The 24,319-nt window shown below is 59.9% G+C and overlaps 2 protein-coding genes across 27 annotated transcripts in view; one reads left to right on the top strand and one right to left on the bottom strand.

Moving 5' to 3' along the window:
• Positions 1-17,949, top strand: ADCK5 (aarF domain containing kinase 5). Of its 26 annotated transcripts, none has more exons than XM_077944660.1 (17): positions 206-305; positions 3,631-3,728; positions 4,267-4,391; positions 5,597-5,700; positions 7,044-7,193; positions 15,390-15,465; positions 15,575-15,775; positions 15,854-15,994; positions 16,078-16,191; positions 16,271-16,402; positions 16,474-16,557; positions 16,633-16,714; positions 16,785-16,863; positions 16,945-17,036; positions 17,121-17,373; positions 17,447-17,563; positions 17,656-17,949. In XM_077944660.1, the coding sequence occupies exons 5-17, from the start codon at positions 7,156-7,158 to the stop codon at positions 17,759-17,761; spliced, it is 1,515 nt and encodes a 504-aa protein (XP_077800786.1). In that variant the 5' UTR covers positions 206-305; positions 3,631-3,728; positions 4,267-4,391; positions 5,597-5,700; positions 7,044-7,155; the 3' UTR covers positions 17,762-17,949. The 26 variants fall into 26 exon arrangements, with proteins under 26 accessions (XP_077800776.1, XP_077800778.1, XP_077800786.1 ...); XM_077944667.1 differs by having other exon boundaries at positions 15,580-15,775; XM_077944656.1 differs by lacking the exons at positions 3,631-3,728; positions 4,267-4,391 and adding an exon at positions 1,661-1,868.
• Positions 17,937-24,319, bottom strand: part of CPSF1 (cleavage and polyadenylation specific factor 1) — a 16,833-nt gene continuing 10,450 nt past the window's right edge. The window contains 27 exon segments of the mRNA NM_001267793.1: positions 17,937-18,074; positions 18,152-18,290; positions 18,367-18,496; positions 18,577-18,732; positions 18,806-18,853; positions 18,927-18,993; positions 19,071-19,247; positions 19,335-19,487; positions 19,571-19,712; positions 19,782-19,866; positions 19,951-20,041; positions 20,162-20,278; positions 21,069-21,221; positions 21,304-21,447; positions 21,547-21,636; positions 21,885-22,091; positions 22,165-22,339; positions 22,421-22,557; positions 22,631-22,809; positions 22,889-23,030; positions 23,105-23,215; positions 23,356-23,445; positions 23,534-23,614; positions 23,704-23,778; positions 23,851-23,948; positions 24,024-24,075; positions 24,160-24,282. Coding sequence (NP_001254722.1) covers positions 18,027-18,074; positions 18,152-18,290; positions 18,367-18,496; positions 18,577-18,732; positions 18,806-18,853; positions 18,927-18,993; positions 19,071-19,247; positions 19,335-19,487; positions 19,571-19,712; positions 19,782-19,866; positions 19,951-20,041; positions 20,162-20,278; positions 21,069-21,221; positions 21,304-21,447; positions 21,547-21,636; positions 21,885-22,091; positions 22,165-22,339; positions 22,421-22,557; positions 22,631-22,809; positions 22,889-23,030; positions 23,105-23,215; positions 23,356-23,445; positions 23,534-23,614; positions 23,704-23,778; positions 23,851-23,948; positions 24,024-24,075; positions 24,160-24,282 — 3,210 coding nt within the window. The 3' untranslated portion in view covers positions 17,937-18,026.

The raw sequence follows: 24,319 nt of genomic DNA on the forward strand, positions 1-24,319 counted from the left end.
GGTGCCTGCCCGGGAATGCGCAGTGCGCCCAGTGCGGAACTGGAACCCTCCGCTCTCAGGCGGGCGCGGTCCGGGCGCCAAAAGCTACGCCTCTGGGGGCCGCCAGGGGACGCTGCCCTGCCGCGGAGGCCGGCACGGACCGGGGCGTGGCCTGCAGCCCCGCCCACCGCCCACGGGGCGGAGCGCTCGGCTCCGGCGCGTGCGCACTGCGCGCCCTCCCGCAGGGACTGCTGGGCTGCGAGACGCAGAGCCGCGCCGGGCCGGAGCCTAGCGGAGCGGAGCGGTGGTCGGAGATGTGGCGACCGGTGAGGACCCTCCTGGCCCGGGGCGCCCGAGATCCTGCACACCAACCCCAGTGACCCGAGACCCGCAGGTCCCCAGACGCCGCCCCGGAGATCCTCGGAGCTCTTTTTCCCTTTTTTTGAGGCACGGTCTCGCTCTGTCGCCCTGGAGCTCAGTGGCGCGATGTCCGCTCACCGCAGCCTCCGCCTCCCGGACTCAGGCGATCCTCCCGCCTCGGCCCTGCAAGTAGCTGACACCGCAGGCGTGACCGCGCGCGGTCAACTCTGTATTGAGCAGAGTCGGGGTCTCGCCATGTTGCTCAGGCTGGTCTCGAACTCCTGGGCTCTAGCGGTCCGCTCGCCTCAGTCTCCCCGAGAGCTGGGATTTCAGGCGGGAGCCGCACCCGCAGCCCTGACGCCGCCTGCACCGGGAGTCGCAGGGGCCTCTCCGCCCAGCCCGGAGGCGGCTGCCTGGCGCCCCGGAGAGCGCGGTCTCCAGAGGGCAGGGGCCCCGCGGGGAGGCCTCTGGCGCCGCTCCCCTCGCGAGGCGGCCTCCCGGGGTCACGGACGCCTCCCTGCCCAGCCTGCTGCCCCGGACCTCCTCCGCTCGCCTCCCTGCCGGGCCCGCCCTGCCCTGAGGCGGCGGGCGGGCGGGGGCTGCAGGGCGGGCTCTGCTCTGGGCGCCCCTGCCCCGGCTCAGGGGCGCGCTTCCCACGGCTCCGAGGCCCCCTCACAGGCCCTCGGCGTCTCCCCGCTCCCACGTGGCCGCTGGGTCCCGTTCCACTGTCCCTGCGGTTAGGACTGCGAGGGGGCGGGGCAGAGGCCTTGACACGCATCTTACCCGCCCCCTTCCCGAAGAGATGGAAGGGGCTTCTGGCACCGTTCCTTTTTTTTCTTGGAATGTCAGCAGAGCTTGTGTTTGGCGATAAGCTAGCCTTGATAGTCTGGCTATTAATAGCACGCATGGACGGCCCACTCGTGCCCCAGCCCAGCTGTGTGACCCCAGGGTGCTTCATGGGACGGGGAGGTGGCCTTCAGTGCAGCTCCTTTCAGGTGACAAAGTCTTCCCACGTGCAGGTCACTCAGTCCCTCCCCAATCCCAGCGATTGGACAGGTTGGTTTAGCCCCTGGTTAGGAGCTGCTCATGGCCAGTGAGCAGGGCTGGATCCAGTCTACGTTTGAGGGCTGGCTGGGGCTGAGAGGGTCACACACCCTGGGAGAAGGACGGCGTGTGTAGTCGCCAGACCCACTTACCCCGCCCAGACTCCCAATCTGTCTCTTCCTAACTTTGGGGACAGTTATGTGCCTCAGTTTCCCCTCCTGTTGGGCACAAGGCTGTTGGGTTCCCCAGGCTCTGGTCATCCGTTCGTGGTTTTTAGTTTCTGGCGTCATTCTGAGACTCAGCAGTTTCTTCTCACTGCTGTGGACGAGCCTGTCTGTGGGACCTGCATCTTCCTCATCTGCAGGTGCTGGAAAACCAGACACGATTGAACACGCACGTGGTTCTGTGGCCAAAGCACGCCCTTTGGTTGTGAACTTCGTGATACCTGTGTGACTGTTACCACTCAGACACTTGCTGCTCTCAAGGTAGTCAGCTGTGGTCTAAAGCCACTCTGGAAAGGGCGTTGTTTCTGTGTGTGCAGACCGACTGCACTCTCACTATAGGAAGCCTGAGAGGTGGGGGCCGAGGGCACCCGTTTCGTCTTGTCTAAACTGCAAGGCTTTGGAAGTGAGGGGAGCTGCAGGGATAAGTGTCACCAGGGACGGCTCAGGAGTGTGGGGGGAAGGCCCTGAGAATTCACCGTCTAAATGACTGCTTATCTTCTGGCAGCTTAGAGGTCATGTTCTGGGTGAGGTTGGGGCTGTGTGTCACGTGAGAATTGCCCTGGATGGGGCTCTGGGAAGTCTTTCTGGGAGGTGTGGCTGCAGGCTTGCCGCCCCACCCATAACCTCTCTGGACCTTGGGGAGCTCTCCTGTGTGATGGAATTTCAGAGAGGATGGTCTGGGTGTGCTGGGCACCCCACATTCAAAGGAGTCAGGCTGTTGCACAGCCTCATGGGCCCTACTTGGGTTGTGTCCAGGACCAGCCTGAGGCAGGGGCTGCTGCCATCTCTTGCCTGTGACCTGCTGCCTGTTGGCATGTGGGGTTCTGTTCAGTCCTGTGCTTCACAGCTGTTGGTCTCATTCGGCAGGCATTCATTGAGTGCCTGCTTGTTCAGAGATGGTGAGAGGTGGCCCTGCTCACAGTCTATTGGGGAGACAGATTCTGTAAGTTAATAGTCACGCTGGCGTGTGATGAGGGCAGTGGCAGGATAGGACCACGGTGAGCAAGGTGGAGCCGGGCGTGGGCATGAGCGAGGCTGCTGGTGGACCAGGGTCTACTGGAGGGATCTCTGTCCTGGATGAGAATAGGGGTGAGAGACGCAGCTGGAGCCCCTTCTGCAGTGTTGGTTCCTGAGGAGAGAGCAGAAAACTGTTGTTGGAGACAGCGATCAGATAGCCATGACTTTCCCGGCCTCACCTACTCAGTGGAGCCCATTGAAACGCAAGCAGCTTGCGTTGTAGGTGACAGATGTGGTGGGTGGTGGTTGGGATACCCACCTGGAGGTAGCTCTCTTGCAGCCACTTATGAGCTGCTGTTCGGAGTCTCTCCGCAGTCCCTGGGAACGGCTGCCTGATCGCGGGGCCTCTGGCCGTGCACGCGCTGGCACCAGAGGTGGCCAGTGTCAGGAGGTGCAGGTTGGGTAGGCAGCAGGTAGATGACCCACCTACAAGTCGCTGCCCGGCTGCCTCGGGTTTTCCTTGTGAATCAGCACTTGCTGGGTGTGACCTCGCCAAGCAGAGGTTTCTGTTAGCCCGTCTTCTAGGGACAGGAGGTCGTGGACTTTTCCTTTGGCTTTTGTGTTGTTTGGAGTCCTTGAAATTTTCTCCAGGGCTCTGAGCTCTGGCCAGAAACCAGCTGGCAAGTCAGTTCCTTACTAGGTCCAGTGTTGAGGACCATGTTAGCGTCTGTGCCGGGGGGCATGACTGGCTATGCACTGTCCTTTCCCCCCAAAGCCTGACTTTTTAGAAGAGCTCTCAGTTGGAGAATTTGGGGTTGAGGGAGTTGTAAGACCTCATCATAGGTCAAGTGTGATCGGGAGACCAAGGTTTCTGGTGAGAGCTGTGTTCCCTCCCTCCCTCCCTCCCTCCCTCCCTCCCTTCCTTCCTTCCTTCCTTCCTTCCTTCTTCTATGTGGTGTTTTCATAGACACAAAAATAAAGCAGCACGATGTGTCAAGAGACTTGTGGTGGGGCTTCTTTGTTAATGTATTTATTTTTCTAAATGGAGTCCTGCTCTGTCGCCCAGGCTGGAGTGCAGTGTCTCGATCTTGGCTCACTGCAACCTCCGCCTACCAAGTCCAAGCGATTCTCCTGTCTCAGCCTCCCAAGTACCTGGGATTACAGGTATGCGCCATCACACCTGGCTACTTTTTTTGTATTTTTAGTAGAGATGGAGTTTCGCCATGTTGGCCAGGATGGTCTCGATCTCCTGACCTTATGATCCACCCTCCTCTGCCTCCCAGAGTGCTGGGATTACAGGCATAAGCCACCGCGCCCGGCCCTAAGGGCTTTTTCACGTGTGTCCTGCTAGCTGTGGCATGTCTTCCCCTCCTCCAAGTAGAAGCTGTACAGGGTCCCTGTCTGTGGAGTCTCAGTAAGTTGTAAGTTTCTTCATTTGCTGTCAGAACAGTGACCTACAAGGCCACTCCTCCCGTCCGGGCATCCACCTTCAAGGTTGGCATCTGCTGTCTGATTCCGTGGCTGGGCACTGTTGCCGCTTCCTTCTGAGATGAGGGCTGCTTTCCTCTGGCCACTGGTCAGTGGTCTCAGCAGCAGGAAATAGCAAATGACAGGTCAGGGTGCTGCCAAGAGAGTGCAGGGGCAGGGATGGGGTAGGTCCCATCCCAGATGAGCCAGACGGTGACGCCATGTCTTCCTGCAGAAACTGAGGGGACATTCAAAGACAGGGTGTTTGGTGAACTGTCAGCATCCGAGGCATCAGCCCTGGTTAAGCTGCGTTAGCCTTCTCTCCTGTGATACTGTGACTCTCAGCCTTCCTCCTAGGAGGTAGGATAGTGTTTCCATTCCGGAGTCAAACCTGGGGGCCTGGCTTCCTGGCGTGAGCCCAGCAGTGCTGACAGTCTTTGCTGACTAACTGGGTGATGTGGCTTTGCTTTGTGTCCCCACCCAAAGCTCACCAAGTCGTGATTCCCAGTGTTGAAGGAGGGGCTCGTTGGGAAGTGACCTGATCATGGGGGCAGATCCCCCTTGCTGTTCTCGTGATAGTGAGTTCTCAGATCTGATGGGTTAACAGTGTGTGTGACACTTTCCCCTTTGCCCTCTCGCTGGCCCTCTCTCTCTCTCTCTTTCTCCGCTCCCCCACTGCTTCACCCATACTGTGCTTGCTTCCCATTTGCCTTCTGCCATGTTTCCTGAGACCTCTCAGTGATGCTTCCTGGACAGCCTGTGCAACTATGAGTCAGTTAAACCCAGGCCGGGCACGGTGGCTCATGCCTGTAATCCCAGCACTTTGGGAGGCTGAGGAGGGCAGATCACTTGTGGTCAGGAGTTCTAGACCAGCCTGGCCAACATGGTGAAACCCCGTCTCTACTAAAATGTAAAAAGTAGCTGGATGTGGTGGTGCATGCTTGTAGTCCCAGCTACTCAGAAGGCTGGGGCAAGAGAATCACTTGAACTCGGGAGGCGGAGATTGTAGTGAGCCGAGATCATGCCATTGCACTCCAGCCTGGGAGACGGAGTGAGACTCCATCTTAAAAAAAATAAACAAACCTCTTTTCTTCATAAATTACCCAGTCTTGGGTAGTTCTCTTTTTTTTGAGATGGAGTTTCTCTCTGTTGCCCAGGCTGGAGTGCAGTGGCGCAATCTCGGCTTACTGCAAACTCCACCTCCCAGGTTCAAGCAATTCTCCTGCCTCAGCCTCCCGAGTAGCTGGGATTACACACATGCTCCATCATGCCCAGCTAATTTTGTATTTTTAGTAGAGATGGGTTTTCACCATGTCGATCAGGCTGGTCTCGAACTCCTGGCCTCAGATGATCCACCCGCCTCGGCCTCCGAAAGTGCTGGGATTAAAGGCGTGAGCCACTGCGCCCGGCCTGGGTAGTTCTTTAGAGCAGTGTGAGAATGGACTCATACATTAGGTTTAGGGTTAGGCTGACTCAGACTCCAGCACGTGTAAGCACTGGTAGTGGTTGAGGGCAGGGGCGTGTCCTGGCCTTGTTCGACCCCACACAATTTCCTCTCTTTGCAGTTGCAGCTTTGCCATTTCCACTCTGCTCTGCTGCACAGCAGGCAGAAGCCCTGGCCGTCCCCTGCTGCATTCTTCAGGAGAAACGTCAGGGTCCTTCCTCCAAGGTAATGAGTCCTCCACAGGCATGTGCCTCTCACCCAGGCCGGCATGGATGGTGTCTGTGTGCATGCAGAGGTGGCGGTCGAGGGCCCGAGGCTGGTCCTTCTCCTGTACCCCCAACTGAGACAAGATATGTTTGCTCCTCAGTGCAGTGTGCTGGGACTAGAGACCCCCAGGTTCTGACCCATGGGACCATGCCCGGGGTGGGCACGCCCTGACCACAGCGTTTAGAGCGGACAGCTAGCAAATCAGGAAGGGTGCACGTGGAGCGCCCGCTCTGAAGAGCAAACCGGGTCATTCAGAGCCTGGAGGAGGGCGGGGCGACTGTAGGCGGGGGTCACACAAGAGGAGGAGCAGCAAGAAGAGATGTAGAGGGAGAGTTCTGAGCAGAAGGAAAGGCCAGACAAGGTCGTGAGGCCAGCAAGTCTGGACCACAGTGGGCAGATGGGCGGTGGCAAGGCAGGAAGACTGTGGAGGGTAGACGCGGCCAGGCAGGGCAGGCAGGGTGAGCTGCCCGAGTGCCACTGGCTCGGTGAACCTGGCAGGGGTCTCCTTCTTCCGAGAGCTCTGCAGTAGGAGAACCTGTGTCCCTGGGACAGATGTGGCTGGATGCAGAAAAAGATGAGTGTTCAGGCACCTGCGGCCGGGTGTAGAAACAGATGGGTGCTCAGGTGCCTGCCGCACTCAGCATTATGGGTTTCCTGCTGCATTTAGCATACATGGAGCTCCTACTGTGTTCAGCATGCGTAGAGCTCCTGCTGTATCAGGCTCCTGCTATATTTGGCAAGTATTGGGCTCCTGCTGTATTCAGCGAGTATTGGGCTCCTGCTGTATACAGCATGTGTGGGGATTCTACTATGTTCAGCATGGGCGAAGCTTTGTTCCTTGCTCTGTACTGTCACGTGACTCTGCACGTGCTGACCTCACATCTTCTCTGTCTCTGCTGTGCTGATGACCATCCAGTCGAACCCTGCGAGGTGGACAGTGGTTGTGATTCTTCACAGTGTAGGTGGCCCCGGTCCATGAGGAGCACAGACCTGCTATTGAGTTGTTTCCTTTACCTGAGGAGCCATTTCCATGTCCCACGGCCCCGTTGGCTGGGTCTCCGGACAGACCCAAATGAGACCTGCCCCTTACGGCCATCTGGTGCCAGGCTTTGGTGCAGGGGTATCTGGTGCAGGGGCTCAGGGAAGGGGACACTGATACAGTGGTGTTCTCTGCTGACCACACTGTGAGAATGGCTGTGCACACAGGAGTGAGAGAGGTGGTGCTCGGGGAGGCGGGGGGCAGAGGTCAGAGCCAGCTGAATGTGGGGGTGGCGCCTCCAGGCTGTGTTGTCTCCCCTCAGGTTCTCGAGCCCCACACCCCTGTGGAGGAAGGTGCTCTCCACCGCAGTCGTTGGGGCGCCCCTGCTCCTTGGAGCCCGCTATGTCACGGCAGAGGCGCGGGAGAAGAGGAGGATGCGGCTCGTGGTGGATGGCATGGGGCGCTTTGGCAGGTAGGAGGGCCCAGCAGCGGCGGGCGGGGGGTACGGCGTGGCGGGCGGGGGGTGCGCCGTGCAGGAGTGCCTGCTCCAGATGCCCTCACAGGCATGGGGGTGGGGCTGGGAGGGCTGCAGGGCTTTGCTGAGGATTCTACAGATGGCTTTCAGGCACCCTTCCCTACATGGGAAGGCACTGGCTGAAGGGACAGTGAGCCCTGCCGGGCCCGTGGGGCGGGGCGTGGACCAGGGTCCTCCACACTGGATGCAGCCTTGGCCTGAGTGGGGAAGGGCTCCAGCCCTGGGCCCGGGCCTTCTCCCTCAGGCTTCTAGGCTGGCAGAGAAGCAGCTGCCCTGCCTTCCTTCTCTTCTCACCCCATTCCAAGGTTTGGGCCTGGGAGAGGAGGCTGCCTCTGTCTCTGCCCCTGAAGATGGGCAAAATTGGGTTCTTGCTGTCAGGGCCCTTTCTTCCTCCTTTACCTTACAGTGCAGAACTCGGGGGGAGGGTGGGGACACATTCTGTTGGAACCCTTGGGCGGGCGTTCCTGCTTTTGGTCAGATCCCAGAATTTCTGCAGCCACAAAGCCCTGCCTAGCCTGAGCCTCGCGGAGCCAGCTCTCGGCTTTGAGAGAAACCTGTTAGCCCAAAGCCCCTTTGAACGGAGTGGCAGAGCGGGAAGGAGGCAGGGAGGGTATGGTCCTGTTCTGCCTGCCTCTGAGCATCTGCCAGGCCTAGGTCAGTTTCTCAGCAAGTGCCTTGGCTTCCGGTGCCTTCAGGGACTTCACCAGAAACTTCACAGAAATTTCCTCCAGCAGTGAGTAGAAGCTTGCAGATAGCCGGACACTGCAACCTCCATATCCCAGGTTCAAGCGGTTCTCATGCCTTGGCCTCCCGAGTAGCAGGGACTACAGGCGTGCGCCACCACGCCCGGCTAATTTTTTGTATTTTTAGTAGAGATGGGGTTTTGCCATGATGCCCAGGCTGGTCTCGAACTCCTGAGTTCAGGTGATCTATTTGCCTCAGCCTCCCAAAAGGGTGGGATTACAGGTGTGAGCTACCATACCTGGCCTAAATTTAACTTATTTTTTTTATTTTTAATTTTTTATTTAACTTACTATTTTTTTATTTTTTGAGACGGAGTTTTGCTCTTGCTGCCCAGGCTGGAGTGCAATGGTGCAATATCGGCTCACTGCAACGTCCACTTCCCGGGTTCAAGCAATTCTCCTGCCTCAGTCTCCCGAGTAGCTGGGATTACAGGTGCCCACCACTATGCCCGGCTAATTTTTGTATTTTCAGTAGCGATAGGGTCTCACCATGTTGGCCAGGCTAGTCTTGAACTGGGATCACCTCAAGTGATCCACCCGCCTCGGACTCCCGAAGTGCTGGGATTACAGGCGTGAGCCACCACATGGGCCCTGCGGACTCCCGAAGTGCTGGGATTACGGGCGTGAGCCACCGCATGGGCCCTGCCTGGAGTTTTTATTGGGGTATTAATACTTGGGCGGGATTGATTGAAAATCTCCAGTTTCTCAGAAAATCCCAGGAACTCAGTTTCCAGCCCCAGCCCTCCCACTCCCATCCCCATAGGGCCCAAAGTGGCGGGTCTTCGCCCTGAGTCCCTCCTTAGCATAAACCTCAGGGCCACCATGGAAAACAGAGGCACTCCTTATCACTCAGGAAATTCCGAGGACTAAGAAGGGACAAAGGTCAGACCTCTCTTTGGGTACATCGTACATGATTGGACACCTTTGACGATTACAGGCTTGTAATTATTATACAACAAGACTCCCTGGGCCAAATGCAGGGGCCCAGTGTGGCAGCTGTCCGATTTGTAAATAAAGCTTTATGGGAACACAGCCCTGCCCATGTGCTCATGCATGGCCACAGTGCCTAAAATATTCCCCATCTCATCTTTTACAGAAACATTTCACTGCTTCCTGTTTTCTCAATGCGGGTTTGTCTAATGTTCGCTCGTGTTCATACTCAGTCATCCGTTTGGGCAGGAATCACACGGGGTGACACTGCTTTGCTTCTGTCCTGCCGGGGGCACACGATTTCAGTTTCCCCTTTTGATTCCCTTGTAATTAGCCATATGGAGGCAGTTGAGATGATGCGTCTGTTCTCACTGCTCCTCCATCCTGCAGTTTGTTTGTTTGTTTCTTTCTTTATTGAGACGGAGTCTTGCTCTGTCGCTCAGGCTGGAGTACAGTGGTGACATCTCGACTCACTGCAGCCTCTGCCTCCTGGGTTCAAGCAGTTCTCCCAGCCCCAGTCTCCCGAGTATCTTGGATTACAGACACCTGCCACCACGCCCGGCTAATTTTTTAATTTTTAGTAGAGACGGGGTTTCTCCATGTTGGCCAAGCTGGTCTTGAACTCCCGACCTCAAGTGATCCATCTGTCTCAGCCTCCCAAAGTGCTGGGATTATAGGCGTGAGCCACTGCACCCGGCCTCCTTCCAGCATTTAGTACTCACTGATACTTTTTTTTTTGAGACGGAGTTTCGCTCTTGTTGCTCAGGCTGGAGTGCAATGGTGCGATCTCGGCTCACCGCAACCTCTGCCTCCCAGATTCAAGGGATTCTTCTGCCTCAGCCTCCTGAGTAGCTGGGGATTACAGGCACGCTCTACCACACCAGGCTAATTTTGTATTTTTTAGTAGACGCGGGTTTCTCTGTGTTGGTCAGGCAGGTCTTGAACTCCTGACCTCAAGTGATCCGCCCACCTCAGCCTCCCAAAGTGCTGGGATTATAGGTGCGAGCCACCACACCCGGCCTCCAACATTTTATTGTGAAAAACTTCAAACATACAGCAATGTTGAAAATGCTCTGTGTTGGCCGGGCGCGGTGGCTCAAGCCTGTAATCCCAGCACTTTGGGAGGCCGAGACGGGCGGATCACGAGGTCAGGAGATCGAGACCATCCTGGCTAACACAATGAAACCCCGTCTCCACTAAAAATACAAAAAAATTAGCCGGGCGTGGTGGCGGCGCCTGTAGTCCCAGCTACTCGGGAGGCTGAGGCAGGAGAATGGCGGGAACCCGGGAGGCGGAGCTTGCAGTGAGCCGAGATCGCGCCACTGCACTCCAGCCTGGGCGACAGAGCGAGACTCCGCCTCAAAAAAAAAAAAAAAAAGAAAATGCTCTGTGTTGGCCGGGTGCGGTGACTCAAGCCTGTAATCCCAGCACTTTGGGAGGTCGAGACGGGCGGATCACGAGGTCAGGAGATTGAGACCATCCTGGCTAACACGGTGAAACCGTGTCTCTACTAAAAAAGAAAATACCAAAAAAACTAGCCGGGCGCGGTGGTGGGCGCCTGTAGTCCCAGCTATTCGGGAGGCTGAGGCAGGAGAATGGCGTAAACCTGGGAGGCGGAGCTTGCAGTGAGCCGAGATCTGGCCACTGCACTCCAGCCTGGGCGACAGAGCGAGACTCCGTCTCCAAAAAAAAAAAAAAAAGAAAAAGAAAATGTTCTGTGAGGCAATGCTGGGTGCAGTGGCTTACGCCTGTAATCCCAGCACTTTGGGAGGATGAGGCGGGTGGATCACCAGGTCAGGAGATCGAGACCATCCTGATGAACACAGTTAAACCCCGTCTCTACTAAAAATACAAAAAATTAGCCAGGTGTGGTGGTGGGCACCTGTAGTCCCAGCTACTTGGAAGGCTGAGGCCAAAGAATGGTGTGAGCACGGGGGCAGAATTTGCAGGAGCCGAGATCGCGCCACTGCACTCCAGCCTGGGCGACAGAGCGAGATTCCATCTTAAGAAAAAAAAAAAATCCCTTCTCCCCCAAGCACAAGTCTATGGGACTTTTTCACATCTTTAACTTTTGTTACAAAAGTGTTGTGTTTACTATAACAAATTTTAATAGTAGAAAAGTTAGAAATGTAGAAAGCTCCCCTTAGACCCGCACCAAGGGTAAAAGCTCTCCAAGAATTTTATCAACGCATATTGGCTCACGTGTCAGCCCACATGTTCCGCTAAGTGTACAAATGTGACCTAAAATGAGATACACCTGCCCTGCCCTTGGGGCGTCTCCCTCTGCAGTCCACAGCTTCACGTGGCCTCTTAAGTACCTCACGGGTAAAAGGATTTGAACCTTTTATTATTATTATTATTATTATTATTTTTGAGACAGTCTCGCTCTGTTGCGCAGGCTGGAGTGCAGTGGCACAATCTTGGCTCACTGCAACTTACACCTCCTGGGTTCAAGTGATTCTCTCGCCTCAGCCTCCCGAGTAGCTGGGATTACAGGCGTGTGCCACCACATCCTGCTAATTTTTGTAGTTTTAGTAGAGACAGGGTTTTGCCACACTGGCCAGCCTGGTCTCAAATTCCTGACCGCAGCTGATCTGCCCACCTTGGCCTCCCAAAGTGCTGGGATTACAGGAGTGAGCCACTGCGTTTGGCCACTGCAACTGCAATCTCTGCCTTCCAAGTTCAAGCGATGCTTGTGCCTCAGCCCCTCCCAGGTAGCTGGGACTACAGGCGTGCACCGCCACACCCAGCTAATATTTATATTTTTAGTAGAGACGGGGTTTCACCGTGTTGACCTCAGGTGATCCACCCGCCTTGGCCTCCCAAAGTGCTGGGATTACCAGTGTCAGCCACTGTGCCCGGCCTAACCATTTTTGATATAACTTTTCTCGACTCTGTGTCAAAACTGCTTGCTGTATCAACAGACTCAGCTCTAGGTGATAGAAATCGTTGTGTTGGCTCACATGCACACAGGCATTGATTGTGGAACGCAGGGTGCTGCTGGGCTCTTGTGCTCGTGCACACAGGTAGGGGTAGATGGGGCAGCTTGTCAGGACAGGCAGGCTGGTTTGCAGAAAGGGCCGCTGGGCTTGGCCTCTCCCTGTGCCTTCTCGGGCAAACGCCATGGAACGTCTGCTGGTAGCTCTATCACCTGTTCATTTCTTCAGTGTTTTTGAGGCAGCTCGGTGCCAGCCACAGAAAGGAGGTGGCTGGCGGCCCTGCCTTCCCCGTCAGTCACTGACCATTGCAAGCAAGTCCTGTGCCTGCCACAAGCAGTTAGGTTTCTCTCACACGCCTGGGTCTCGACGAGGGTCTTGGGGTCTAAAGCTGATGCGCTCTGGTCCAAAGCCAGCACGGCCCACCGAGTAGCCTTTGAGTCCCAGAGCACATTTAGAAACCCTGGCCCAATTCGGCCCGGCGTGGTGGCTCACGCCTGTAATCGCAACACTTCGGGAGGCCAAGGCAGGTGGATCACTTGAAGTCAGGAGTTCGAGACCAGCCTGACCAACAAGGAGAACCCCATCTCTATTGAAAATACAAAATCAGCTGGGCATGGTGACACATGCCTGTAATCCCAGCTAGTTGAGAGGCTGAGGCAGGAGAATCGCTTGAACCTGGGAGATGGAGGTTGTGGTGAGCTGAGATGGTGCCACTGCACTCCAGCCTAGGCAACGAGCAAAACTCCATCTCAAAAAGAAACCCTGGCCTGCCAGCACTTTGGGAGGCCGAGGCGGGCAGATCACGAGGGCAGGAGATCGAGACCATCCTGGCGAACACGGTGAAACCCTGTCTCTACTAAAAATACAAAAATTAGCCAGGCGAGGTGGCGGGCGCCTGTAGTCCCAGCTACTCTGGAGGCTGAGGCAGGAGAATGGCAGGAACCCGGGAGGCGGAGCTTGCAGTGAGCCGAGATCGCGCCGCTGCACTCCAGCCTGGGCGACAGAGCGAGACTCCATCTCAAAAAAAAAAAAAGAGAAAGAAACCCTGGTCCAACCCAACCAACAAACTCCAGGTGCTCTGCTCTTTATGGGGGCCCAGAATGGGGCCTGAGTGGGGGGGTCTCCCTGGAGTGATGGGGGACACAGAGCCCACCTGGGCTGCGCATCAGGAATGACTGTGGGCCCTGTCCCAGGCAGGTACGTGAGCTTCGCAGAACGCAGGGACAGGCCTCTGGTCATGGCCAGCCTTCGAGAAGCCACTCTGACCTCAGCCTCTCCCTGTGCACCTGCGTGTGGTCTGCTCGCTGCCTGGCGCCTCATTCCAGGGCTGCCCAGCTGGTCCCCAGAGTTCCCCCAGGGCCCCCACCCTGATGTCCTCCTAACTGGGGCCAGGCCTGGGGACACCCCTCCACCCCAGCATCCCATCCTCTTGCCTAAATCTCCCCCAGGAGCCCAGTACCTGCTCAACAGACGCCCAGGATGTCCCCCACTTCCTGCCTTAACTGGGCTTTCTTCCCTGCAGACCTTGCCTCCCCAGGCCTTGGAGACCCACTTTCCTGGTGTCCTCCTCTCTTCCTAGCGGACCTCAGTCTGCAGGTGACCTTGACCCTCCTGTGACCTCTGCTGCCTCAGCCCTGCCCCCTTGCTGCCATCCTTTCCCTTCACAGACAGCCTTGGAACCCCATCTCTCCAGGGGACACCACCATCCATACTGTCCCCTACCCCATCTCACCCTTGAGGGTGGCGGGAGTGAGGGTGGCATGGACACAGGCTGCCCATTCTGCAGATCTTTTTTTGAGTCTCGTTCTGTTGCCAGGCTGGAGTGCAGTGGTGCGATTTCAGCTCACCGCAACCTCCACCTCCTGGCTTCAAGTGATTTTCCTGCCTCAGCCTCCCGAGTAGCTGGCACTACAGGCACGCACCACCACGCCCAGCTAATTTTTGTTATTTTTAGTAGAGACGGGGTTTCACCATGTTGGTCAGGATGGTCTCAATCTCTTGACTTTGTGATCTGTCGGCCTTGGCCTCCCAAAGTGCTGGAATTACAGGTGTAAGCCACCACACCCAGCCTCTTTTTTTTTGAGACCGAGTTTCGCTCTTGTTGCCCAAGCTGGAGTTCAGTGGTGCGATCTTGGCTCACTGCAACCTCCACCTCCCAAGTTCAAGCGACTGCTGCCTCGGCCTCCCGAGTAGCTGGGATTACAAGTGTGCGCCGCTACACCCGGCTAATTTTTTGTGTTTTCAGTAGAAACGGGGTTTTACCATCTTAGGCTGGTCTTTTTTTTTTTTTTTTTTTTTTTTTTTGAGACGGAGTCTCGCTCTGCCGCCCAGGCTGGAGTGTAGTGGCCGGATCTCAGCTCACTGCAAGCTCCGCCTCCCGGGTTCACGCCATTCTCCTGCCTCAGCCTCCCGAGTAGCTGGGACTACAGGCGCCCGCCACCTCGCCCGGCTAGTTTTTTGTATTTTTTAGTAGAGACGGGGTTTCACCGTGTTAGCCAGGATGGTCTCGATCTCCTGACCTCGTGATCCGCCCGTCTCGGCCTCCCAAAGTGCTGGGATTACAGGCTTGAGCCACTGCGCCCGGCCACTTAGGCTGGTCTTGAACTCCTGACCTCTGGTGATCCGCTCACCTCGGCCTCCCAAAGTGCTGGGATTACAGGCGTGAGCCACCACGCCCAGCCTCTTTTTTTTTTTTTTTTTTTTTTTGAGACCGAGTTTCACTCTTGTTGCCCAAGCTGGAGTGCAGTGGTGCGATCTTGGCTCACTGCAACCTCCACCTCCCAGGTTCAAGCGACTCCTGCCTTGGCCTCCTGAGTAGCTGGGATTACAGGTGTGTGCCGCTACACCCGGCTAATTTTTAGTATTTTTAGTAGAAACGGGGTTTCACCATGTTAACCAGGCTGGTCTTGAACTCCTGGCCTCTGGTGATCCGCTCACCTTGGCCTCCCAAAGTGCTGGGATTACAGGCGTGAGCCAATGCACCCGACCGCAGATCTTTTTTGGACGGAGTCTTGCTGTGTTGCCCAGGCTGGGGTATAGTGGTGCAATTTCGGCTTACTGCAACCTCCGCCTCCTGGGCTCACACGATCCTCCTGCCTCAGCCTGCTGAGGAGCTGGGACCACAGGTGTGCACCACCATGCCTGCCTAATTTTTTGTATTTTTGGTAGAGACGGGGTTTCAACATCTTGCCCAGGCCAGACTCGAACTCCTGAGCTCAATCCTCCCACCACAGCCTCCCAGAGTGTTGGGATAATAGACATGAGCCACCACACGTGGCCCTGTTCTACTGATCTTGAGCTGAGACTGACCTGCAGGGCCACAGGACACTCCATGAGCTCAGCAGTCCCCCCTGTGCTCACACGGGCCTGTGGGGCTATAGGCTGGACCATGGCTTCGCCTCACCCTGGGGACATGAAGGGCTGGCTGGAGTGAGGCTAGACCATGAGGGCTTTGACAAGAGGACCAAGCACTGGGGCCCTGAGCCTGTCCCCCTGGAGACTGAGGCCACCCCTACCCGCAGGTCTCTGAAGGTCGGCCTGCAGATCTCCCTGGACTACTGGTGGTGCACCAATGTTGTCCTTCGAGGGGTGGAAGAGGTTTGTCCCGGTGCCCTGGGCACATGGTGGTGGGCATGAGGTGGTGGGCCGGGTGGGACTGAGGAGGCAGCCACCTGTCCCCATGTGTTCTCTCCATGCCTGTGGTCAGAACAGCCCGGGCTACTTGGAGGTGATGTCTGCGTGTCACCAGAGGGCGGCTGATGCCCTGGTGGCAGGGGCCATCAGCAACGGGGGCCTCTACGTGAAGCTGGGCCAGGGGCTGTGCTCCTTCAACCACCTGCTTCCCCGCGAGTACACCCAGACCCTGCGCGTGCTGGAGGACAGGGCCCTCAAGCGGGGCTTCCAGGAGGTGAGTGCTACGCTGGGGCAGAGGGAGGTGGGGGCTCCAGCAGTGGCCCCAGGCTGCTCTGAGCACCTGTCCTTCCAGGTGGACGAGTTGTTTCTTGAGGATTTCCAGGCCCTGCCCCATGAGCTCTTCCAGGAGTTTGACTACCAGCCAATTGCTGCTGCCAGCCTGGCACAGGTGCACAGAGCCAAGCTGCACGATGGCACCAGCGTGGCTGTGAAGGTATGTGGGGACCACCTTGTTCAGCAGTGGACTCGGAGTGCACAGGGGACCCCATGTCCTCACCATGCCCTCGCCTAGTGCAGGTGCAGTACATCGACCTGCGGGACCGCTTTGACGGGGACATCCACACCCTGGAGCTCCTGCTGCGGCTCATTGAGGTCATGCACCCCAGCTTTGGCTTCAGCTGGGTCCTCCAGGTACTGCCCCACCCCTTCCTCGGCCAGCAGGAGCAAGCACGTAGGCAGAGCTGGTCCTCAACCACCATCTGGCCCCCAGGACCTGAAGGGGACCCTGGCCCAGGAGCTGGACTTCGAGAATGAGGGCCGCAACGCGGAGCGCTGTGCGCAGGAGCTGGCGCACTTCCCCTACATCGTGGTGCCCCGCGTGCACTGGGACAAGTCCAGCAAGGTGGGCTGGGCCAGGCCTTTGGGGTGGGCACAGCGCCGGGCCTGCTGAGCCCAGCCTCTTGCTCTCCCCAGCGCGTGCTCACCGCCGACTTCTGCGCCGGCTGCAAGGTCAACGATGTGGAGGCCATCAGGAGCCAGGGACTGGCGGTGAAGGACGTGAGTGCGGGGGCGGGGGCGGGGGCGGGGGCAGGGCGGGTGCTACGTCCACTGCAAGGTCTCTCTTCTCCCCAGATAGCAGAAAAGCTCATCAAGGCCTTTGCTGAGCAGATATTTTACACGGGCTTCATCCACTCGGACCCACACCCTGGCAACGGTAGGAAGTTACCCCGGGGGTGGGGGGTCTCGGGGTGGGCGCGGCGCGACCTAACAGGCTGTATCCCTAGTTCTGGTGCGGAAAGGCCCGGACGGGAAAGCGGAGCTGGTGCTGCTGGACCATGGGCTCTACCAGTTCCTGGAGGAGAAGTGAGCGCGGGCGGGTGGGCGTGGGGCGGGGCGAGCCTCTCCTGCCACACGGGGCTCATGGCTGCGGGCCCATCCACCCAGGGACCGCGCAGCCTTGTGCCAGCTGTGGCGGGCTATCATCCTGCGGGACGACGCCGCCATGAGGGCGCACGCAGCCGCACTGGGGGTGAAAGGTGAGGGCGTGCGGGGGTGGCCGGGGCACCACAGAAGGGAGGCGGGCGGCGCGGAGCCCAGCTCAGAGCCTCCTCCCTCCTCAGACTACCTCCTGTTCTCGGAGATGCTCATGCAGCGCCCCGTGCGCCTGGGGCAGCTGTGGGGCTCACACCTACTGAGCCGCGAGGAGGCAGCCTACATGGTGGACATGGCTCGCGAGCACTTCGAGGCCATCATGGCGGTGCTCAGGGCGCTGCCGCGACCCATGCTGCTAGTACTGCGCAACATCAACACCGTGCGCGCTATCAACGTGGCCCTTGGCGCCCCCGTGGACCGCTACTTCCTTATGGCTAAGAGGTCGGTGGCCCGAGCAGGCGCCCGCGGTGGGGCTGGTGTGGGGCTGATGCGGCGCTAATGCGGGTGTGTGCAGGGCTGTCCGCGGCTGGAGCCGCCTGGTGGGCGCCACGTACCGGGGTGTCTACGGCACCAGTCTCCTGCGCCATGCCAAGGTTATCTGGGAGATGCTCAAGTTTGAAGTGGCGCTCAGGTGAGCGGCTGCGGGGCAGGTGGATGGCGGGGGCCTGCTTCCCACCCACCTGTGATCCACCTCCCCACCCACCTGTGACCTGACCCGCACAGGCTGGAGACCTTGGCCATGCGGCTGACTGCCCTCCTGGCTCGTGCCCTGGTGCGCCTGAGCCTCGTGCCCCCAGCGGAGGAGCTCTACCAGTACCTGGAGACCTAGGGTGCGCGGCCCGACGACCACGGCAGCCGCCTGGGGCCTGCGGGGCCCTTTACGCCTTGAGCCGACGGAGGTGGCGGGGCTGAAGGTGTGGACGCCCCGAGCCCCGTGGGCACTTGCACTGGGGGGCTGTGACCGCAGCTGGGCCAGGAGGCCGTGTAATGACCACACACAGTCCTCTCAAACAAAAATATTTTTCCTTGTGTTTTATACAAAAATGGGGGTGGGAGGTAGTGCGGTGGTGCTGGTGGCAACGGCATCCACGGGGCTAGAAGTGGGCGGTGACGCGGTCCGTCTCCAGCAAGTCGTCCAGGATCTGCAGGGGACAGACGGGTGGATGGGTGGGTGGGGACCTGCACGGAGGGGCGGGCGCAGACTGGGGCGCGCACTCACTATGTCGGGCGTGGTGCCGATCTTCTTCGCTAGCTCGCTGCGCTCCATGGTGCTCAGGTACAGGTAGCGGTTGAGCAGCTCGCCATCCAGCACGTTGCGCACAGCATTCTGGAGGGTGCGGCGGTCCACGTGCAGCATCCTGGGGCGTGCAGGCAGGGGCGTCAGGGCAGGCTGGGGTGGAGGGGGCGCTGCACAGGGGCGGGGCCGGGGCTCACCGGAAGGCACGGGGGTTGAGGCCGGCGTGGTGCGGAAGCATGGTGGTCAGCGCGTTCTGCAGCATCAGCAGCCGCCGGTAGGTCTTCTCCTGCATGGGCAGCAGCAGCCCGATACCACCGTCCAGGGTGGCTGGCGGTGGGGAGGGTTTCGGTGTGAGCCAGGCCAACCCTAGGGCCCCCCACCCAGACACACCTGCCCCCCACACTCACCAAACCACGTGATGTGCTTATTCTCCCACACGACCGACTTTTTGCTGAGCCCTTCGGTGGCCCCCCGGCATGGGGTCCTCCAGAACGTGTTCACGTGGGCACCCACGTGGAAGTCCGCCCTGCGCAGTAGGCGCATGCCCCCAAAACTCTCCTTGGCTAGACCAGAAAGGCCTTGGGTCACTGTCAGCCCAGACCCGGCCCAGGCAGAGGGGGTGGAGGAAGCACTCACCTTCGGGCAGGTACATGTACACCATGAGGTTGCGGTCACGGTCAGACACTGGGGAGCAGAGGCCCAGGGTCAGCCCCGGCCACCCCCAGAGCCTCACCTCCCCAGGGCCCTGCCCACATACCCAGAAAACCCAGCTGGGCGTTGTCCACCATGAAGTCCACGCTGTACACCTCCAGGGGCTTGGCATCCTGGGGGCGGGAAGGGGTGTCAGAGGTGCCTTGGGTGGCTACCCACCCAGACACGGGCACCGTGGCCACAGGCGTACCCGCGACACCAGGCTCAGTGTCTTGCTCTCCTCCTGGTAGCGCAGCAGCGAAATGCTCTTCATGACGTCGGCTGCCAAGATGAAGTTCTTGACGCTGATCATCTGGTGGATGTACAGCTGCGTGTCGATGAAGGCCATGCCTGTCAGCTCACTGGCCCGCAGGCTCCACAGGAAAATCTGGGGGCAGAGGGAAGGCTGAGCAGGGGCAGAGGCCGAGCTGGGTGGGAGTGAGGCGGGGGCACACGCCAGGTGGGACTGGCGCACCTTCTGGCCGATGGCGGACACCAGGTGGCCGTTGCAGTGGCAAAGGGCAGTCACAGGCCCCTTCTGCTCCTTCTCGTAAAGGACTTTGAACTTGTTCTTGGTCAAGGGCTGGCCGGGTTCAGGTACCACCTCAATCACATCCATGATCAAGATCTGGAGGGCATGGGGATGGTGTGGGAATGGCATAGGGGCTGCCAGGGGCTGCCTGCTCCCGCCCCCGCCCACTGGCCCCTTACCCGTCCTCGGCACGTGACCTCCTCCCCCTGCATGAGGCAGGTCCCGGCGGCCACGTAGCCTTTGAGGCCTGACACAGTCTCCTCGCTGCGCAGCGACACTGTCTTCATGCAGGTCACGTGCTCCCACTCCTGCAGCTCGATCCTGTGGGGGCCGGGGCCTCAGATGCTGCCCTGGGGGCCTTGGGCAGCCCCCACCCTGGCCCAGCCTCACCTGGCATTGGGAATAGCCTCCCAGCTGACTGGGGAGATGAGCTGGATGGAGAAGGCCTCCTGCTGGGGGTGGATGTACCGCTCATCTGTGGGGACCAAGGGTGACAGTCAGGGTGGGGCTTCCCCGAGATGGGGCTGGGGATGGGGGAGCGTGGTGTGGGCGTCACCACCTCTCTCGATGGTCTCAAACTCCTTCTCCTCGCCAGTCATGCGTGGGATGCGGGCACACGGCGTGTTGGTGCTGGTGGCTACAGCATACACCTGTGGGTTAGTGGTGGGGGTCACATGCCAGTGGTGAGGCCCAGAAGGTCCCTGGTGGGGCGGGGGCGGGGGCGGGGGCGGGGGCGGGGGTGGAGACGGGGGCGGGGGTGGGGGGCAGACCTTGGACTCCACGTGGTAAGCCACATAGTGGGCCGTGCAGCGCAGCGGGATCTTCCTGACAGGCCATGGGGCGTCATAGGACAGATAGGCAGGCAGGACACTGATCCTCAGCTCGCCCTGGGGTGGAAGCACAGGGTCAGGGGATCCAGGGCTAGCCAAGGGCAGGGGCAGGTGGGCCCAGGCCGCCAAGAACCCTGGGATGTTGCCCTCAGCTCTTCGGGAGCAGGGGTGGGCGAGGGGCAGCTGTGTCCACGAACGTCCCGGAATGGGCTGCTGCTCAGCCTCTGGGGCTCCTGTCCATTTTCCCAGGCTCAGCTAGGGCTAGGGATGTTGGCCACGGGGGGGGAAAGCTAGGCCAGGAGGGCACTGGAGGCTGCAGATAAAGGGTCCACAGACTGCCATGCTGGGGACTGAGAAGCAGGCAGAGGGAGCCAGGGCTGCCCTCTTTCACGGACAGTCCTGAGTCCTCAGGTGCCTGGGAAGCACTCACCGCATCCCAGTCAGGGCCTCAAGCGACCTGGAGTGTTGTGGTGGCTTAAATGGGGAACCAGGATCAGAAGGCATGTGCACCCTCCCAAAGTCACAGAAGAGCCAAGGGGCAGAGCTAGCGCTCAAGTCAGCTCTCCTGAGAACTGCAGAGGCCGGGCCCTGTGAGGGCTTGCCCAGCTAGCCAGCAGAGCAGTGGCGGGGACCCCAGGGGCTGCAGCCCCAACTCGAACCACCCCTTTCCAGACCTTTGGCGCACCAAGCCCCAGGTTCCACCTCCTCGGCCTCAACCCCATTGCCCTCTGGACACTCCTTCCTGATCCTCAGGTTGGAGCCAATGGTCCCTTCTCCTGTTCCCTCCCCCTCAGCCCCCAGCTGGGGCAGCATCAGCCAGTGCTGCTGGGAACTGGCCAGGCCCCACCTGTCTGTTGAAGTACAGGAAGCCGCGGGGACAGTTGACATTGTGGAATGGAGCGAAAGAGTCGACGGGGCCATCGATGGCCATGGGGTGCAGCCGCAGAGCCCCTCGGCCAGTCACCAGCAGCCAGTGAGGGGAGGGGCCGCAGATGAACACCTGGGGGCAGGCACTGTCAGGATGCTGTGGATAAGGCCACATCTCTCTTCTACCATAGTCCCATGCAAAGGCGCTGGCCTACCCCTGAATAGCCATAAATATCCTCGAAGTAGCGGAAACGCGCCACGCGGCCCCGGGCCCCGGCCCCCTCCTCCGTGCCGCCACCTTCTGCTTTCTTCTTGGATGGCTTTGGCTTCTTCTCACGGAAGTTGATATTGTGAGGGACCTGGGGGGGAAACCATGCAGGTCCTCCAGGGGCTCCCGGTCTGAAACCCATCCCTTGTGCCACACCCACCCCACGCCCCTGCAGTCCAGCCACCGGCACCTTCTTAAAGCGGACTTTGAGATTGCCCTGGCCGAGCTGAGAGTCGTGGGGAAAGGCCTCGTAGATGAGCAGCTCCTGGTCCACATGCACCTGGCAGGGTGAGGGGGGGCCGTGGGGGGGATGGGGCGGGGCCGTGGGAAGGGGCGGGGCCGGGCAGGGCCATGGGAAGATGGGATGGGCCATGGGAAGAGGTGGGCTGTGGGTAAGGGCAGGGCTGTGGGGAAGATAGGGCGGAGCCATGGGAAGGGGCAGGGCCATGGGGAAGATGGGGCGGAGCCATGGGAAGGGGCGGGGCCGTGGGGAAGATGGAAAGGGGAGGCCAGGTCAGGCGTTCTCACCAGCAGGTAGGGCCTGCTCTGGCGGCTGCCCAGTGCCACCAGCAGCACCTCCTTGACGAGGGGCAGCTCCCCCTGGCGTGTGGCCTCCTCCCTGCGGGCCTCGCCCTGTGTAGTGGGCTGTCCAAAGGAGCTGTCCACGAGGACCCGCTGCCCCACAGGGAAGTTCTTCACCAGGAACACCAGCCGCCAGTCGGGGAGCTGGTAGATCTGCGGGGTGGGCAGCAGTCAGTGGAGGCAGGCGGGCAGAGCCGGCTGGGCCACAGCGCAGGGCACCACCTACCTCCATGGTGCCATTCTCCCGCACCAGCAGGCACCAGTGGGTGGGCTCTGCCCGGAAGGGTGCAGGGTCCCGGTCAGCAGGGGGTTGGCTGCTTCTTCGGGCCTCCTCCTTGCTGGGGCTGAAGAGGGAGCCTGAATCCCCATACAGCATCTCCTCCTCGTCATCCACGGTGGGGCTGGGGGCCAGCAGAGGGTCACAGGCAGCCTGCCAGCCACAGGGACCCAAGCCCCTACCTGTGCCCCCGGCCCCCACGCACCTAGTCTCCGAGCCCAGGCCCTCGGCCTCCGAGCCGATTCGGCCTCCCAGCTCATCACGGGCCCCGCCCAGGCGGCTCTCAGTGGTGAACATGCCGCTGAGGTCTCGGTACAGGCACAGCGTGATGACCTTGGACTGCTGTGGGGAGAGGGGTGGGCTCAGCGGTGGACAGGGGGCGGGGACGGGTGGACGCTGGAGATGAGGGGCCTACATGGTGCAAGGGAGGCTTGTGCAGCGCCAGGCGGTGGTGGCGGCCACCGTAGGAGTCACTCTTCAGCAGGAACATGGTGACGTGGCCCTCGGCACTCATGATGACCACATAGGGGTCGGCCACAGCGCACTGCACGATGGGGGCGCCCAGGTCCACAGGGATGAAGTGCAGCTGATTCACTGTGGGCATGGGGCAGTCAGCACGCGCCTCCCCAGGGCTCACCCGCTGCCCCACCCCGCACCATCCCCACCCACCTACCTCCTTCCAGCAGGCGGATGCCCAGCGGTGACACTTGGACAATGTAGCGGTTGTCCCCGATGTTCCCAGCAAAGACCGTGGGGCCCTGCGTGGCAAAGCCACTGGTGTCCAGCTCCATGATCTCCTGACCCGTCTGCAGAATCTGCGGGCAACAGCTGTGAGGGAGGCACCCCCCGAAGGGGACCCCAGCCCCAGGTCCCAGGCTCTGCCCCTTACCATGGTTGAGTCTTCCCGGCTCAGAATCAGGAATCCATGTCTACGGCCGTCATCGTCTGCTTCCGGGCTCCTGGCTTCCTGCTCTGTGCCCTCCCCCTTGGGATTGTCCTCCTGTCAGCGCCAAAGGGGAGCAGGCTGGGAGCCACAGTCCAGTGAGGGCAGGCACGCAGGTGCGACCTGGGCCCCCCCAGTCCACAGGAAGGCAGTGCCGGTCCCATCCCAGAGCCTCCCTGCAGCGGGCTCGCACCTACCTCTTCCTTACGCACTGGGGCAATGACTGTCCACATGTCGTAGCAGCCGGGAAGCTCAAAGGTTGTCACCACCTGGGGCCGGATGCTCTTCTAGAATGGTGATGGGGTGGGGGTGTGATGGGGCTGTGAGCCCACCCAGGTCCCACCAGGAGGCGCCCGCCCCTACCTGCCCACACACCTGCAGCACTGACAAAGCCCCGTTCTTCCCGTGGCCAGAGCAAACCACGATCTCCAGGTCCGGCTCAGGACTGTTCTGAAACTGCACAGGACTCAGGAGTGAGGACTATGCCCTCCACCCCCACTCACACTCCAGCTCCTGCCCACAGCCCTGACCACGACCCTGGGCACCTCTTCAGAGAGGAAGGCAGGCTCGCCCATGGCAGCGTTGGCGCACGGTCCGATGTTAAGGATGCTGTCACACACCTGCGGCACAGCGAAAGTCAGGGGCCGCTAGGGGCACTGGCTGGGATGGGGGCCCTGCTGCCTCAATCTCACCTCAAAGGAGTAGGTGGCCAGCTGTGTGCCTGACTGGGCCTCGCTGCCATACACTTCAATCTCGTCCACCTCATCCTGCGGCACCGATTTACCCCCAGCTGCACAGAGAGCTCCCCTGAGCACAGCCCTGGGTCACCGGCCCCACTCCTGGCCAGCCCCGGCCCGGCCCTCACCTGACCAGCTGGCCGTCGCGTCCACTCGCTTCTTCTTTGAGGGAGGCTCTTCCTGTGAGGCAGGAGGGGCGCTGAGTGGCACGCCGCGGCACTGCCCACATGAAGGGTGGTGGCCCGACGGGCCTAGGAAACCCACCTTGTCAGCAGCCTCACGGACAGCACTGGCCGGGGGCTCCTGCAGCTTCTCTGTGTACTTGAGGAGGAGGGAGTTGCCCAGGCGAGAACCCAGGAACAGGTACCCGGGCTCCATGGTGACCATCTGAGGGAGGGCAGGCGGGTGAGGGCGGGACTGGGCC

The sequence above is a fragment of the Macaca mulatta genome, chromosome 8, assembly GCF_049350105.2.
Source record: "Macaca mulatta isolate MMU2019108-1 chromosome 8, T2T-MMU8v2.0, whole genome shotgun sequence".
Taxonomy (NCBI): domain Eukaryota; kingdom Metazoa; phylum Chordata; class Mammalia; order Primates; family Cercopithecidae; genus Macaca; species Macaca mulatta.